Source organism: Stegostoma tigrinum, chromosome 47 (genome assembly GCF_030684315.1).
Source record: "Stegostoma tigrinum isolate sSteTig4 chromosome 47, sSteTig4.hap1, whole genome shotgun sequence".
Taxonomy (NCBI): Eukaryota; Metazoa; Chordata; class Chondrichthyes; order Orectolobiformes; family Stegostomatidae; genus Stegostoma; species Stegostoma tigrinum.
Window position 1 is genome coordinate 2,895,998 of NC_081400.1, and position 18,016 is coordinate 2,914,013.

Genomic DNA, 18,016 nt, shown 5'->3' on the forward strand with positions numbered 1-18,016 from the left:
TACATCCAGTGAGGGTCAGCAACTTCCGGAGGGGGACCCCATAACCCAGTGAGGGTCAGCACCTTCCAGAGGGGGACCCCATACCCCAGTGAGGGCCAGCACCTTCCGGAGGGGGACCCCATACCCCAGTGAGGGTCAGCACCTTCCGGAGGGGGACCCCATACCCCAGTGAGGGCCAGCACCTTCCGGAGGGGGACCACTTACCCCAGTGAGGGTCAGCACCTTCCGGAGGGGGACCCCGTACCCCAATGAGGGTCAGCACCTTCCGGAGGGGGACCCCGTACCCCAGTGAGGGTCAGCACCTTCCGGAGGGGGACCCCGCACCCCAGGGAGGGTCAGCACCTTCCGGGGGGGGGGACCCCGTACCCCAGTGAGGGTCAGCACTTTCCGGAGGGGGACCCCGCACCCCAGTGAGGGCCAGCACCTTCCGGAGGGGGACCACTTACCCCAGTGAGGGTCAGCACCTTCCGGAGGGGGACCCCGCACCCCAGTGAGGGTCAGCACCTTCCGGAGGGGGACCCCGCACCCCAGGGAGGGTCAGCAACTTCCGGAGGGGGACCCCATACCCCAGTGAGGGTCAGCACCTTCCGGGGGGGGGACCCCATACCCCAGTGAGGGTCAGCACCTTCCGGAGGGGGACCCCGCACCCCAGGGAGGGTCAGCACCTTCCGGAGGGGGACCCTTACCCCAGTGAGGGTCAGCACCTTCCGGAGGGGGACCCCGTACCCCAGTGAGGGCCAGCACCTCCGGGAGAGGGACCCCTTACCCCAGTGAGGGTCAGCACCTTCCGGGGGGGGGGACCCCGTACCCCAGTGAGGGTCAGCACCTTCCGGAGGGGGACCCCGCACCCCAGGGAGGGTCAGCACCTTCCAGAGGGGGACCCTTACCCCAGTGAGGGTCAGCACCTTCTGGAGGGGGACCCCGTACCCCAGTGAGGGCCAGCACCTCCGGGAGAGGGACCCCTTACCCCAGTGAGGGTCAGCACCTTCCGGAGGGGGACCCCATACCCCAGTGAGGGCCAGCACCTTCCGGAGGGGGACCCCATACCCCAGTGAGGGTCAGCACCTTCCGGAGGGGGACCCCATACCCCAGTGAGGGCCAGCACCTTCCGGAGGGGGACCACTTACCCCAGTGAGGGTCAGCACCTTCCGGAGGGGGACCCCGTACCCCAATGAGGGTCAGCACCTTCCGGAGGGGGACCCCGTACCCCAGTGAGGGTCAGCACCTTCCAGAGGGGGACCCCGCACCCCAGGGAGGGTCAGCACCTTCCGGGGGGGGGGACCCCGTACCCCAGTGAGGGTCAGCACTTTCCGGAGGGGGACCCCGCACCCCAGTGAGGGCCAGCACCTTCCGGAGGGGGACCACTTACCCCAGTGAGGGTCAGCACCTTCCGGAGGGGGACCCCGCACCCCAGGGAGGGTCAGCACCTTCCGGAGGGGGACCCCATACCCCAGTGAGGGTCAGCACCTTCCGGAGGGGGACCCCGCACCCCAGGGAGGGTCAGCAACTTCCGGAGGGGGACCCCATACCCCAGTGAGGGTCAGCACCTTCCGGGGGGGGGACCCCATACCCCAGTGAGGGTCAGCACCTTCCGGAGGGGGACCCCGCACCCCAGGGAGGGTCAGCACCTTCCGGAGGGGGACCCTTACCCCAGTGAGGGTCAGCACCTTCCGGAGGGGGACCCCGTACCCCAGTGAGGGCCAGCACCTCCGGGAGAGGGACCCCTTACCCCAGTGAGGGTCAGCACCTTCCGGGGGGGGGACCCCGTACCCCAGTGAGGGTCAGCACCTTCCGGAGGGGGACCCCGCACCCCAGGGAGGGTCAGCACCTTCCAGAGGGGGACCCTTACCCCAGTGAGGGTCAGCACCTTCTGGAGGGGGACCCCGTACCCCAGTGAGGGCCAGCACCTCCGGGAGAGGGACCCCTTACCCCAGTGAGGGTCAGCACCTTCCGGAGGGGGACCCCATACCCCAGTGAGGGTCAGCACCTTCCAGGGTGGGGGACACCGTACCCCAGTGAGGGTCAGCACATTTCGGAGGGGGACCCCATACCCCAGTGAGGGTCAGCACCTTCCAGGGGGGGACCCCGCACCCCAGTGAGGGTCAGCACCTTCCGGAGGGGGACCCCTTACCCCAGTGAGGGTCAGCACCTTCCGGGAGAGGGACCCCTGACCCCAGTGAGGGTCAGCACCTTCTGGAGGGGGACCCCTTACCCCAGTGAGGGTCAGCACCTTCCGGAGGGGGACCCCGCACCCCAGGGAGGGTCAGCACCTTCCGGAGGGGGACCCTTACCCCAGTGAGGGTCAGCACCTTCCGGAGGGGGACCCTGTACCCCAGTGAGGGTCAGCACCTTCCGGGGGGGGACCCCGCACCCCAGTGAGGGTCAGCACCTTCCGGAGGGGCACCCCTTACCCCAGTGAGGGTCAGCACCTTCCGGGAGAGGGACCCCTTACCCCAGTGAGGGTCAGCACCTTCCGGAGGGGGACACCTTACCCCAGTGAGGGTCAGCACCTTCCGGAGGGGGACCCCGCACCCCAGGGAGGGTCAGCACCTTCCGGAGGGGGACACCTTACCCCAGTGAGGGTCAGCAGCTTCCGGAGGGGGACCCCGTACCCCAGTGAGGGCCAGCACCTCCGGGAGAGGGACCCCTTACCCCAGTGAGGGTCAGCACCTTCCGGGGGGGGGGGACCCCGTACCCCAGTGAGGGTCAGCACCTTCCGGAGGGGGACCCCATACCCCAGTGAGGGTCAGCACCTTCCGGGGTGGGGGACCCCGTACCCCAGTGAGGGCCAGCACCTCCGGGAGAGGGACCCCTTACCCCAGTGAGGGTCAGCACCTTCCGGAGGGGGACCCCGTACCCCGGTGAGGGACAGCATCTTCCGGAGGGTGACCCCATACCCCAGTGAGTGTCAGCATCTTCCGGAGGGGCACCCCATACCCCAGTGAGGGCCGGCACCTTCCGGAGGGGGACCCCGTACCCCAGTGTGAGACAGCACCTTCCGGAGGGTGACCCCATACCCCAGTGAGTGACAGCACCTTTGGGAGAGGGACCCCGTACCCCAGTGAGGGACAGCATCTTCCGGAGGGGGACCCCATACCCCGATGAGAGTCAGCACCTTCAGGAGTGGGGACCGTGTGCCCCAGCGAGAATCAGTACCTTTGGGAGGGCGTCCCCGTACCCCAGTGAGGGTCAGCACCTTCGGGGGAGGAGGGCGTCCCCGTACCCAAGTGAGGGTCAGCACCTTCGGGGGAGGAGGGCGTCCCCGTAACCCAGTGAGGGTCAGCACCTTCAGGAGAGAAGGTGAATCCCACACCCCAGTGAGAGCCAACAGCTTTGGGAGAGGAACGCCTTGAAGTTATAAGCTCGCTGCTTCCTTAAAACCACTGGAAAATTATTTTGGACGGGTCTGTGGATGCTAACCTTTGAGTCACAGTGACCTTTTGTACGAGCAGCTGTGAGGGCTCTGTTTCCCGTCCAATAGAGGGAGGCTGAGAGTGTTCACTTCCAGTCATAGTCAGAGCTTGGCAGACCCCACACAATAACCAGCAGCCCTCACCGTTTGCTACGGGGGGGAAAAGAAGCTGTGAACAGAAAATATCCTTCACAATGAAGGCAGTTGGGTGTCAGATCAACACCCTCCTCTTCTTTCTGGGCAATACCGAACCCTGTACAGCACATATGCACACACTCGGACACCCACCCTCTCCCGTGTCCTGTCTGTCTTGCTGTCTTTCACCCACTATCTCTTGATCTTTCACTCTTGTGCTGTCCCGCTCACTCTCTTCCCCCCACCGCTCCTGCAACCCCGCTCCTGCAACCTCCCTCCTGCACCCCCCAATCCTCTCTGACTCTCTCTAACTCCCCTCTCTCTCTCACACACTCCTCTCTCTCTCTCTCTCTCACACACTCCTCTCTCTCTCACACACACACACACACTCCTCTCTCTCACACACACTCCTCCCTCTCTCTCACACACACTCCTCCCTCTGCCTCTCCCTCTGCCTCTCGCTCTGCGTCTCCCTCTGCCTCTCCCTCTGCCTCTCCCTCTGCGTCTCCGTCTCCCTCTCCGTCTCTTTCTCTCTCACTCTCCTCCCTCTCACCCTCGCCCTGTCTCCCCCTGACCCCCTAGTGATGTGCAGGAGGTGAGGTGGGCTTTTTATGGCACTGTCCCCACCACCAGACCCACCCCTCCCCCACATCACCCGTGTCAATATTTCCCTGACTCTGGGGTCTGTGATTGATCACCTCCATTGAACCAGGCGGATGTCCGCGGGGCCAGAAGCTCCCTTTCGCCTGTGAGTTATTGTCTGTCCCCCCCACCCCCCTCACTCAGAGACAACCTGCAGATTCTCCTTGTGTAGCGTTTCCTCCTGGTGTCGACCAGCAGCCGCTTCTTTCTTCTGCAACGCAGCCCAGTTTGGTCACCTGTGTCCTACCTCAAACATTTCCCTCCACGGCAACCCACCCTTGCCAGCGTCTGGAATGATTCGCCAACTCCTCGTTACAGAGCTGTGGGTCGAGGCCATTCAGCCCATCATGTCTGTTCCATCTTACCCCAAACTAGCATTCCACTCCCTGTGTGCCATGTTAACTCTCTTCCAAATGTCTCGAGACTCATTTAAACAACTGTTTGCATGAGTTTGTCGGCAGAATATACAAACAGGGGAACGGGTTGGACAATCAGCCACAATGCTATTGAACAGCCAGGCAGGCTCAAGGGCCTGAATGGCCTACAGCGAGCAGTACTCCTAGTACTCCTCCTCCTATCTTCTGTGCCTCTGTGGAAGAGCCCGGTCCTGTATCATCCCAACAATCTCCTGCCCGAGCTAAACTCTCCGAACCGTTCTCTGAAGATGACATGTTCCAGGAAGGAAGGTGAACACACTGTGGAGAAAGGGCAGGACTGGTTGACAGGAATGTTCCAGGGGACAGGAAACCTCAGTGACGAGCCCATATCCCTCCAAACCCTTTCCTTCCGCGTCCCCATCCCAATAACTTTTAAATGTTGTAACCATACCAGCCTTCACCACTTCCTGTGGCATCTCGTTCCATACACACGCCACCCTCTGCATGAAAATGTTGCCCCTTAGGCCCTTTTTAAATCTTGCCCCATTCACCGTTAACCTATATCCCTCTAGTTTTGGACTCTCCTACCCTGGGTAAAAGACTCTGGCTGCTCACCCTATCCATGCCCCTCATAAACCTCTAGAAGGTCACGCCTCAGCCTCTAACACTCCTGGGAAAATAGCCCCAGCCCCTCCCGAGAGCTCAAATCTGCTCTGAACTGCCTCCAATGAAAGTATATCAATGGTACAGTTGGAACATTTAGAAGGCATCTGGATGGGAGCATGAATAGGAAGTTGATTAGACAGTTATGGGCTAAGTCCTCGCAATCGGGACTGGAGGATATCTTGTCAACACAGACGAGTTGGACTGAAGGGTCTGTTTCCACACTGTGCGTCTGCATGACTCTAAGTTCTGGGAGAGAAGAGGGCAGTGAGAAGGAGAGATCCAAGAGAGGTTTGCAAAAAATGGTGAGTATGGGTCAGGTGGAGTAGTTGGAGAGAGGCTGTTCCCGGTTGTAAAAAGGAACAAGAAAGGGAGTTTGCAGGGGTGAATTGGTGGAGGGGTTGGAAAGGGTGCAACGGAAATAATGTGAGAGAGAAAACATTTTCGCCCAGGGAGTAGAGAGGGAACGTGGTAGCCGCAGAACGAGTCGAGAGGGGCGCTGGGTGGAGATGGCATGACCAGGCTTGGTGCTGGGTAAGGATGTGCGTCAGAAGGGCTACCGATGGCACGAAGGGCACAATAGCCTACGCCAGGCTCCGCGATTCCGCCCAGGATGATATAGCTCAGTCAAATATTCCGTGGAAGGGGACGTTCGGCTTAGTTGGTACAGCTGTGTTCCCCTGGTGCCTCTGGCAATGTGCCCCGCCTGTTCTCCAAGGCCAGTGTGCAGTCATGGTCCCTCCGCACACTCTGGGCGTTCCCCATGGCTTCAGCTTTTTTCTTCTTTATAAATATGTGAGCACTTTTTCTGAAATCGGTCCAGGAATTTGTGATTTTATTTTCTTTCCTTCTCCCCTCCCCTGAATTGAAAGCTCCCTGCCAAGTTCTTTGACACTCCCACATAGTTATGTCGCTCTCAGAATGGACTGCACTCCTGCTGCAAGTGGGACGGAGCTGGGGAGGTGGTGGAGGGGTGGTGTGGGGAAAGACAGTGGGGAGGGGACAGATTTCTCCCCCGCGCAGGGTGTCGCGAACACTGGGCACCAGCAGCAAGGTGGCATTCGCCTGACGGAAGGGTGGCAAGAGTTGGGGAAGGTGTAAGATTGGTCTCCCCGTCTCTCACCCAAACATGAATAACAGAGAGCCAGCTCGGAAGTGTCCCTATTATCACACAGTGCCCGGACTCTACCCCCAGGCTGTACATCTGCCAATAGGCCCATTCAGCAATATTCGACATCACCCTCCACCTTTCCCCTCTCTCTCCCTCTCTCTCTCTCTCTCTCCATCTCCCCTGTCTATTTCTCTTCCCTCTCACCCAACCTCTCTTTCTCTTCTCTCTCTCCTCCCGTTTTCAGCCCCCCTCCTCCTCTCTCTGTCCCGACCACTTTCTCCTCTCTCTCTCCCCCTTTCTCCTCTCTCTCTCCCCCCTTCTCCTCTCTCTCTCCCCCCTTTCTCCTCTCTCTCTCTCCCCCTTTCTCCTCCCTCTCCCCCCCTTTCTCCTCTCTCTTTCCCCGCCTTTCTCCTCTCTCTCTCCCCCCTTCTCCTCTCTCTCTCCCCCTTTCTCCTCTCTCTCTCCCCCTTTCTCCTCTCTCTCTCCCCCACCTCCTCTCTCTCTTCCCCCTTCTCCTCTCTCTCTCCCCCCTTCTCCTCTCTCTCTCCCCCCCTTTCTCCTCTCTCTCTCCCACTTTCTCCTCTCTCTCCCCCCTTCTCCTCTCTCTCTCCCCCCCTTTCTCCTCTCTCTCTCCCCCCCTTTCTCCTCTCTCTCTCTCCCACTTTCTCCTCTCTCTCTCCCCCCCTTTCTCCTCTCTCTCCCCCCCTTTCTCCTCTCTCTCTCTCCCCCCCTTCTCCTCTCTCTCTCTCTCTCCCCTCTTCTCCTCTCTCTCTCCCCCACCTCCTCTCTCTCTCCCACCTTCTCCTCTCTCTCTCCCCCCCTTTCTCCTCTCTCTCTCTCCCACTTTCTCCTCTCTCTCCCCCCCTTTCTCCTCCCTCTCCCCCCACTTTCTCCTCTCTCTTTCCCCGCCTTTCTCCTCTCTCTCTCCCCCCTTCTCCTCTCTCTCTCCCCCTTTCTCCTCTCTCTCTCCCCCCTTCTCCTCTCTCTCTCTCTGCCCCTTTCTCCTCCCTCTCCCCCCCCTTCTCCTCTCTCTCTCTCCCCCCTTCTCCTCTCTCTCTCCCCCTTTCTCCTCTCTCTCTCCCCCACCTCCTCTCTCTCTCCCCCCTTCTCCTCTCTCTCTCCCCCCCTTTCTCCTCTCTCTCTCTCCCACTTTCTCCTCTCTCTCTCCCCCCCTTTCTCCTCTCTCTCCCCCCCCTTTCTCCTCTCTCTCTCCCCCCCCTTTCTCCTCTCTCTCTCTCCCACTTTCTCCTCTCTCTCTCCCCCCCTTTCTCCTCTCTCTCCCCCCGCTTTCTCCTCTCTCTCTCTCTCCCCCTCCTTCTCTTCTCTCTCCTCCCCTTTCTATTATATCTCTCTCACCCCACTCTGTTCTGGGAGGGAGCCTGGGTCCCAGTCTGCTCAAACCTTGCCCTGCCCAGCTGCCCCCAGCTGAATGGCCTGCCTTATATCCAGCTCCAGCAAAGCTCTCAGCTAAATGTTTTAATTGCAGTTCGATATTGGGACCATGTGTGTGTGCCGAGGGGGCCCAAGTTTTCATCTGAGGTGAGGGGTGGGGGATTTGTCCTGTCTCGCAGCTTTTGGCAGTGATGCAGCAATGCGAGTCAGTCTGAGGCCTGTGTGTCGATGGAAACATGTTCAAAAGTAGACAGAAAACCACCCCACTGTTCCAGGCAAAATTCCCCTCGGTTTTTTCCCTGGCTTTTTGAAACACGTTCACTTTTAATTCACAGCATTCTTGCTGTCCCTATCTCCGCCACGTCCTCCGGCCCCCCTACACCCCCTCCCTATCTCCGCCACAGCCTCCGGCCCCCCTACACCCCGTCCCTATCTCCGCCACAGCCTCCGGCCCCCCTACACCCCCTCCCTATCTCTGTCACAGCCTCTGGCCCCCCTACACCCCCTCCCTATCTCCGCCACGTCCTCCGGCCCCCGACACCCCCTCCCTATCTCTGTCACAGCCTCCGGCCCCCTACACCCCCTCCCTATCTCCACCACGTCCTCCGGCCCCCTACATCCCCTCCCTATCTCCGCCACATCCTCTGGCCCCCTACAGCCCCTCCCTATCTCCGCCACCTCCTCCAGCCCCCTACACTCCCTCCCTATCTCCACCACAGCCTCCGGCCCCCTACAGCCCCACCCTATCTCTGCCACATCCTCCGGTCCCCTACACCCCCTCCCTATCTCCTCCACCTCCCCCGGCTCCCTCTTCCCCCTCCCTAACACTGAACCATGAGGGATTTGTGTTATGACGAGCTTGAGCATTTTAGACTAATTCTGTCTGGAGTTTGGAAGAATGAGAGGAGATCTAATTGAGATATATAAAATATTAAAGAGGGTTGACAAAGCCGGTGTGAGAGGTCATGGTTTCAGGCTACAAGGTGGCAGACTTGAAACAGCGATGAGGAGAAATTGTTTTAGAACATCGAACATCGAACAGTACAGCACAGAACAGGTTTTACTCCAAGGTTTATGATCCTGTGTAATTTATTAATGCCCTTTAGGGAAGGAAACTGCCATCCTTACCTACTCTGGGCCTACATGTGACTCCAGACCCACAGCCAATGTGGTTTACTCTTAACTGCCCTCTGGGCAATTAGGGATGGGGTAATTAACTCAGGCCTAGGCAGCAACGCCTTCTTCCTTTGCATTTTAAAAACAAATTATTCACTTGTGGGATGTGGGAGTCACTGGCTGGGCCCAGCGTTTATTGCCCCATCCCTAGTTGCCCCTCGTGAAAGTGAGCTGCCTTCTTGAACCACTTCTGTGGGTTGACCCACAGTGCCCATAAGGGGGAACTGAATTTAAATTTTAAAAGAATTCCCCAGAGTACAGCGACGATCAGGACACCGAGTGAGTATAAGGAGGAATAGATTCTGCAGCCGCACACCCCCCCCGCCCCAGAAAAAAACGTGAGTAACAGGTTGAGGAGAGCGGGCAGGAGTTTGGAGTTGAGGCCGAGATGGTAGCAACCATGTTTAAGTCAAACGTTCTAGCAGGTTTTGATGGACTGAATGGCCTCGTTCTGCTTCTAGTCACTGAGATGCTCTGACCTTGAGGCATCTCATAGCAGTCCTGCAGTTTCAATACGGCTGTGGTTGGCAGGAGGGGCAGCGCTCGGGTGACCCAGTCACTGCATCCTGTAGCTGTGGAGGTGGAGGGGCTTGTCTGACGATCGACCGACTCCGTGCTCACCAAGGAACCGCCCAGGGCAAAATCCCCTCCCTGTTCTTACAGGGCCACCAAGGGAAGAGAAGGCCCACCCTCCATTGTCGAATGCTCAATGCTCTCTTCTTCCCTCGTATGCACCAAGGTAATCCCTGTCCTTAAGTGGACGTAGGAAGGTGGGGTGCCCTTGGGACAGACTCTGCTCCTCACCCTCTCCCAAGAACACAAGAACACTGCCCTGGAAGGTGGCAACCGGAGGGCACAGCTGGGAAAGATTGCAATGAGGCGCAGAAGGAGACAGAGAGAGCGAGAATTGATCCTGCCGTGGGATCCATTTGGGAATCATCGACAGCATTCTCTGGGGTTTTCCTGTCACTCCAGCCTGCTTCCCACATGTCCCTAAGGGTTGGCAGTATGTCTATGTCCGGGCATACTGTTAACTCGGTGTTGGGGGTGAGATGTGGGGAAACCGGAATGGAGGAGCTCGCTCAAAGGGCCGAATGGTATAGTCCTATTCCAATATCCGCCCCTTCCCAAGGTTGCTGGAGGATCTTTGTGACGGTAGACGGCGTTTCCACAGGCAGGAGACGAGCAAATGTCAAAACATCCTGGACGCCGGGATATTTTTAACCGCAGACTCCCTGTCGAAGAATATTGGAATCTTTTCAACTGGGCAGGTCAAAGATGCGATGGGGAGATTAGCGAAGGTTCCTCTGCTCGGGTCTGAAACAGTGAGCATCCCTTTCCCAACCACCACTATCCCAGGTCCGGCTCCAGCTCCCAGTCATTGTTTTCATGTAGCTAGTGCAACTCTGGCAGATGGGTGATGGGCGCCTGGTTCTGGGTGACATGGGTGCTGAGGGATATCTGCATTGTAGTGTATTCTTCTGATCAAAGCTCAACTCCATTCCCGTTGAAGACATCAGTCCCTCAACTCTCCTGCCTCTTTGACAGAGCCTCATTGAGTCCCGTTGAGTCCTATCTTCCCCACCAGCCCTACCGGGTCCCATCTACCCCCAGCTCCACCAGGTCGTATCTCCTGCTGACCCACAGAGTCGTCAGGGATCTACGATGTCATTCACTGTCTCCTATTTTACAAGCTAATATTCAACCATGGCTTAAAATCTTCCCTATCATTGTCACCTCCTTCAGCCCTTACAGCCCCTCCCTATCTCCAACCCTCTTCCAGGCCCTCCACTCCTACCTCTGTCACCACCTCCAACCCCCCAAAACCCACTCCCTATCTTTGTCACCTCCTCCAGCACCCTACGCCTCCTCCGTATCTCTGACCCCTCCTTTGCTGAGGATTCCCTCTCTATGCCTCCCCACTTTTTAAGATCGCACGCTGATTCCTGCCTCTTGCTGACCCTTTGCTGAAATCTTCCTCTTGTGGCTTGCTGACAGATCGAGTCTGAAGTTACAACAACAGCGTGTGTCCTGGACCAAGCTGCGAGGTGTTCTCCATCTGGGAAAGATCAGGCTTCTTGCTTCCTCATGGCCCCTGGGGACGGCGCTGGGGAGTGTAGTCTGGGGAATGTTTGCAGATGTTTCCACTCCAGATGCTTTCTCCCTTTGTCAGTTCCAACATCAAGATGTCATCATCCCTGGGCTGTGTGGACACCATTCCTTCACCTGGAAACTGCCTCATTCCGATCTTTGAAGCACACCATGAGGCAGTGTTTAACCCTGCATTCAATCCTCCTCTCCCGTCCTCCCTCCTTGACCATCCTGTGGTCTGCGATGGGGGCGGGTTGGGAGTGCTGGGTCATACTGACTGCCAGCTCCAAACGCTCCTTGGCTTTCCCCACCCAGCATCAGCTGAACCCGCTTCTATTCCCCCCCCGTACCCCCCACGCCCCAGTCGCCAATGTGCGGCGCAGAAATGCACATCCGTCTCCAGCTGTGCTTTCAGGTCACTGGAGGCTCACCTTCATCCCTCCCATTCTTCAAATGCACTCCTCCCCCGACCGCCACCGGACTGTTAGCCCAGAAACTCAGGAAATGTACCGAGAAATCCAGGTTCAAATCCCAGCAAGGCCGAATTTGAATTTGATAATGAATCTGGAATTAAGCATCTAAAGACGACAAATGAATCAATTGATAGGGGAAAACCTACTCGTCCTTTAGGGAAGGAAACTGCTACCCTTTACCTGGTATGGTCTGCATGTGACTCCAGACCTGCACAGCAATGAGTGGGTGGTTCTTAACTGCCCCTCTGGGCAATTAGGGATGGGCAAAAGCTGCTGGCTGAGTGATGCCCACATCCTGTGAATGACTGTTTTAAAACAAAAACCCTCAACACCCTTTGACCCATTCAGGAGCAGACCAACTTTTCTTATTTGATTTGTCACTGTCACACATGGCTAGGTGCAGTGAAAAGTTTTGTTTTGTGCGCGATACACGTAGATCACAGCGTACTAAATGCATCAGGCCAATGTGTACTTTGCTCTGCTTCATGTCACAGCTGCAGAGAAGGTGCACAAAGAGAGTGAGACCTGGGTCAGATTTGAAATGTGAGAGGTCCATTCAGAAGTCTGGTAACAGCAGGGAAGAAGCTGTTCTTGAATCTGTTGGTCCGTGTGTTTAAGATTCTGTGTCTTCTGCCCGATGGAAGAGATTATAACCGGGGTGGGAAGGGTCTTTGATGTTGGCTGCCTTCCCAGGGCAGGGGGAACTGTAGATGGAGTCAGTGGATGGACTGGGCTGTGCTCACATCTCTCTGTAGTTTCTTGTGGTCCTGGGCAGAGCTGTACAAAGACATGATGCAGGATAGACGTCTCCAGAGGGACGGACACTGTGACCCATTCAGGGATGTTCCAACACACCCTCTGGAACCAGCCTGAGCTCAATTCCTGGCTCAGAGGTCTGGGCACTGCCACTCTGCCAGAAGGGCGCCGAGCAATCCCACGGACCTCTCAGTACAGTACTCAAGATGCAGGCCCCTTGTTTAGCTTGTCGGTGGCAGCACACAGAGAGCACCTAAACTCAGAACATCAGCAGGCTGGTTACCCAGAGGCCCAGGCTAATCCCCCAGGAATGTAGTTTCAAAACCTAGAATAGAGAGTAGGGGGCTGGGGAGGGATGTAGCAGAGAAACTTTGCCGTCACTTTGGGGCTGCCTTTAGTGGGGAAACTTCCTGGGAAAATGTTGTGGGGCTAGTGTCGTTCATAGTATATTTATGGCAGCATGCCCTCGATCTGTACTGTGTAATTCTATAATCAGGTAAGCGAGGGAGTTGAGGAGGTAGGAAAGTCTGCAATTTTTTTGGAGTGCAGATCCAGGAACATCAGTAAATGTGATGTATTTGGATTTTCAGAGGTTTTTGATAAGATCTCACATGTGGGAAGGAGAATTGAGAGACAGAAAGTGGGGAGCAGGAATAAATCGATCACTTTCAGCATGTTCTCATGGTTTATCACAAGGTTCCCAACTTTCAATATTTACATAAGTGATTCTGGCGTGGGCACCAATCGCACTTTGCTAATTGGCTGGAATGCATGTTAGTTATTCATTGATCATTCCACTGTTTTGAGTCACAGGGATGTACAGCACAAAAACAAATGGTCCAACTCGTCTGTGCTGACCCGATATCCTAAATTAATCCAGTCCCGTTTGCCAGCATTTGGCCCCTATCCCTCTAAACCCTTCCTATCCATGTCCTCGTCCAGATGCCTTTTAAATGCTGTAACTGTACCAGCCCCCACCACTTCCTCTGGCAGCTTGTTCCATATACGCACCACCCTCTGCGTGAAAATGTTGCCCCTCAGGTCCCTTTTAAATCTTTCCCCTCTCACCTCAAACCTATGCCCCTCTGGATTTGAAGTCCCCCACCCTGGGGAAAAGACCTTGGCTATTCACCCTATCCATCCCCCTCATCGTTTTATAAACCTCTATAGGTCACCGTTCAGTCTCTGTTGCTCCAGGGAAAATCCTCCGATAGATCAAACCCTCCAGCAAAATCTCAGTACAGAATCCTTTGAGGAAATGACCAGGCAGATGTACTGCAGCTGGATTTCCTGGACGTATTCGAAAAGGTGCCATTTCAAAGATTATTGGGGAGGTTTTAAAATACTGTGTGCAGTTCCGGTCTCCCTGCTTTAGGAAGGGTGTTGTAAAACTTGAAAGGGTTCAGAAAAGATTTGAAAAGATGTTGGTGGTGTTGGAGGGTTTGAGCTACGGGGAAAGGCTGGAGAGGCTGGGGCTATTTTCCTTGGAGCGTCGGAGCCTGAAAGGTGACCTTGTAGAGGCTCATAAGACCGTGAGAGGCATGGATAGGGTGAATAACCAAGGGTAGGGAAGTCCCAAACTAGAGGAGCACAGGCTTAAAGTTAGAGGGGAAAAGGTTTAAAAGGGACCTGAGGGGTAACTTTTTCACACAGAGGGTGGTGCGTGTATGGATGAGCTGCCAGAGGAAGTGGGTGGAGGCTGGTACAGTTACAGCATTTAAAAGGCATCTGGATGGGATTATGAATAGGGAGGTTTAGGGGGATATGGACCAAATGCTGGCAAATGGGGCTAGATTAATTTAGGATAACTATTTGGCACGCACTGGTTAGACCAAAGGGTCTGTTTCTGTGCTGTACAGCTCTGTGAGAGCTCAGAATGTTGTGGGGATAACATACTGGCCTGGATCAAACGGTGCTTAATGAAGAGGAGTCAGACGTATTCATGTGTTAATTTCTGGATGGCAAGATGTAACGAGTGGTGTGCCACAGGATTCAGTGCCAGGATCTTGGACATTGATGTAAAATATACAGCGGCTTGTCCGAGGGAATGGAAGGTCCTGCTACTAAATTTGCTGCTGAAACAAAGTTGGTGACATGGTGAAGTTATCACAAGGGGCAGGGTGGGCGCGGCGACATGGACAGTCTGAGCAAGCTATCAAGGATCTGGCAGCGTGTGAGACTGCCAACTTTGTCAGGATTTTATTGAACGGCAGATCTCGGAGGGCAGACTCACGTTCCGGATTTGTAACCTGGCACATCTCCGAGCTTTCTGCCACTGACGTACTCAGGCCACTTCCAGTGTTTGTAGTTGGTGGTTGGATGACAGTGAGCCTATCCCTCCCATCTGGCTCTGTGGGTCGCACGCCCTCTTCTGAGTCAGAGTTTTGGGTTCGAGTCCCCACACTGGCATCTAGCACAAAACACAGACTGCCTGTCCCAGGTCAGCGCCGAGGGCCAGTGCCGTTTCATCTCAAAGTCTTGGCAATTGCCCACTGCAGACATGGCCAGCTCAGATTGAAGCAATGAGACCTCGAGGTAGCTGGAGTGTGTTGGATAGCGTCTGTCATCCCTGTGATGGGCAGTTCTGGATTGGATGCCCTCTGGGTATGGCACTGTGTGGGTTGGCACATCCCTGGACTTTCTCAGTGAGTTGCTTCCTGTTAATTTTTCTCACAGAGTAGCTGCCAAGCTCTGTGGGCTGGGAAGCAGCTGGGAATGTAAACACTGCCCTGGCTATTAACTTTCTCACTCTGTTTATCCTGTGGGCCAGAGATGGCTTCAATCTGGGAAAGGATTTTGAGATGCATGTAAATACTGACAGCAGACAGGAAACCGAAAGGCTTTTGCAATCCTGGCCTTGGTGTGGACAGGCTGGATGAACACAGCAGGCCAAGCAGCATCTCAGGAGCACAAAAGCTGACGTTTCGGGCCTAGACCCTTCATCAGAGAGGGGGATGGGGGGAGGGAACTGGAATAAATAGGGAGAGAGGGGGAGGCGGACCGAAGATGGAGAGTAAAGAAGATAGGTGGAGAGGGTGTAGGTGGGGAGGTAGGGAGGGGATAGGTCAGTCCAGGGAAGACGGACAGGTCAAGGAGGTGGGATGAGGTTAGTAGGTAGCTGGGGGCGCGGCTTGGGGTGGGAGGAAGGGATGGGTGAGAGGAAGAACCGGTTAGGGAGGCAGAGACAGGTTGGACTGGTTTTGGGATGCAGTGGGTGGGGGGGAAGAGCTGGGCTGGTTGTGTGGTGCAGTGGGGGGAGGGGATGAACTGGGCTGGTTTAGGGATGCAGTGGGGGAAGGGGAGATTTTGAAACTGGTGAAGTCCACATTGATACCATATGGCTGCAGGGTTCCCAGGCGGAATATGAGTTGCTGTTCCTGCAACCTTCGGGTGGCATCATTGTGGCAGTGCAGGAGGCCCATGATGGACATGTCATCAAGAGAATGGGAGGGGGAGTGGAAATGGTTCGCGACTGGGAGGTGCAGTTGTTTGTTGCGAACTGAGCGGAGGTGTTCTGCAAAGCGGTCCCCAAGCCTCCGCTTGGTTTCCCCAATGTAGAGAAAGCCGCACCGGGTACAGTGGATGCAGTATACCACATTGGCAGATGTGCAGGTGAACCTCTGCTTAATGTGGAATGTCATCTTGGGGCCTGGGATGGGGGTGAGGGAGGAGGTGTGGGGACAAGTGTAGCATTTCCTGCGGTTGCAGGGGAAGGTGCCGGGTGTGGTGGGGTTGGAGGGCAGTGTGGAGCGAACAAGGGAGTCACGGAGAGAGTGGTCTCTCCGGAAAGCAGACTGGGAGGTGCAGTTCTCACACTCGTTCTCACACACCACCCTACCAACCTCCGGATACAACGCATTATCCTCCGACACTTCCGCCATTTACAATCCGACCCCACCACCCAAGACATTTTTCCATCCCCACCCCTGTCTGCTTTCCGGAGAGACCACTCTCTCCGTGACTCCCTTGTTCGCTCCACACTGCCCTCCAACCCCACCACACCCGGCACCTTCCCCTGCAACCGCAGGAAATGCTACACTTGTCCCCACACCTCCTCCCTCACCCCCATCCCAGGCCCCAAGATGACATTCCACATTAAGCAGAGGTTCACCTGCACATCTGCCAATGTGGTATACTGCATCCACTGTACCCGGTGCGGCTTTCTCTACATTGGGGAAACCAAGCGGAGGCTTGGGGACCGCTTTGCAGAACACCTCCGCTCAGTTCGCAACAAACAACTGCACCTCCCAGTCGCGAACCATTTCCACTCCCCCTCCCATTCTCTTGATGACATGTCCATCATGGGCCTCCTGCACTGCCACAATGATGCCACCCGAAGGTTGCAGGAACAGCAACTCATATTCGGCTTGGGAACCCTGCAGCCCAATGGTATCAATGTGGACTTCACCAGTTTCAAAATCTCCCCTTCCCCCACCGCATCCGAAAACCAGCCCAGTTCATCCCCTCCCCCCACTGCACCACACAACCAGCCCAGCTCTTCCCCCCCACCCACTGCATCCCAAAACCAGTCCAACCTGTCTCTGCCTCCCTAACCGGTTCTTCCTCTCACCCATCCCTTCCTCCCACCCCAAGCCGCACCCCCATCTACCTACTAACCTCATCCCACCTCCTTGACCTGTCCGTCTTCCCTGGACTGACCTATCCCCTCCCTACCTACACCCTCTCCACCTATCTTCGGTCCGCCTCCCCCTCTCTCCCTATTTATTCCAGTTCCCTCCCCCCATCCCCGTCTCTGATGAAGGGTCTAGGCCCGAAACGTCAGCTTTTGTGCTCCTGAGATGCTGCTTGGCCTGCTATGTTCATCCAGCCTCACATTTTATTATCTTGGAATTCTCCAGCATCTGCAGTTCCCATTATCCTTGGTGTGGACAGGTTTGGTACAGGTACAGGCCCAGGCCGGTGGTTGGGAGTTAGGAGCGGGAGCAGAGAGGACCCAGGCAGCATTGATGAGAGATATTTTAGTTGTTCACATCTTTCGGTTTATCCTGTTTCCCTCCTCGTGAGGCCAGATGCTGTCCTCATCCCCAAATGCCCCATGAGCTGCGCGTCTCACTCTGCGTGGGCAGTTCAGAGTCGACCCCATCGCTGTGGGGTCTGGAGTCAGCGCTTACCCTTCGACAGCACGGTGCTCCCTTGGTGCCGAGCCTCTGACAGTGCTCGCTCCGTCGGCGTTGACCCTGGAATTGTCGGGAAGTTTACTGAGGGACAGCTGTGGGGTTAGAGACTCCTACTAATGGGATAGCCTGGCTGCCACAGTCTCCAGCTGTGTTACTGAAAGTCTGTTTATTTTTCTAGATCCGGAGTGACACGGATGGAGCAGATAGACGTTGTTTTGAGAGAGAGAGAGAAAAAATGTGCTTGTAACAGGCGGCAATGTCCCTCTCGGTCAGCATTCCGCCAAACAAAGCCACAGTTTTAGTGGGAGGCTGTGAGAATTGAGATGCGAGTGTGAGCTGTGTGTGGGGCCTGAAGTCGAAGGGACCATCTGATCCAACTGGCATTTTCCTGCAGAGATGCAGTTGCAAGTTTGGCCCCGTATCCTGCAGCAGCTCTGGGCCGGGGAGTTTGTACATTCATTCAGTTCGCCACAAGTTTATCCAGACGCTTCCCCCCGGTCCCCGGTCCCCCCGCCCCCGGTCCCCGGTCCCCCCCGCCCCCCCCCCCGGTCCCCCGCCCCCCCCGCCCCCCGGTCCCCGCCCCCCCCCCCCCCCGGTCCCCGGTCTCCCCCCCCCCCCCGGTCCCCGGTCTCCCCCCCCCCCCGGTCCCC

At 56.5% G+C, this 18,016-nt stretch overlaps 1 protein-coding gene across 1 annotated transcript in view; it reads left to right on the forward strand.

The window, feature by feature from the left end:
- Positions 1–18,016, forward strand: part of LOC125449734 (thrombospondin type-1 domain-containing protein 4-like) — an 85,771-nt gene that overhangs the window by 56,742 nt on the left and 11,013 nt on the right. Inside the window, exons 7-8 of the mRNA XM_059642973.1 lie at positions 10,655–10,787; positions 11,082–11,252. Of these exons, the coding sequence (XP_059498956.1) occupies positions 10,655–10,787; positions 11,082–11,252 (304 nt within the window). The remainder of the gene's footprint in view (positions 1–10,654; positions 10,788–11,081; positions 11,253–18,016) is intronic.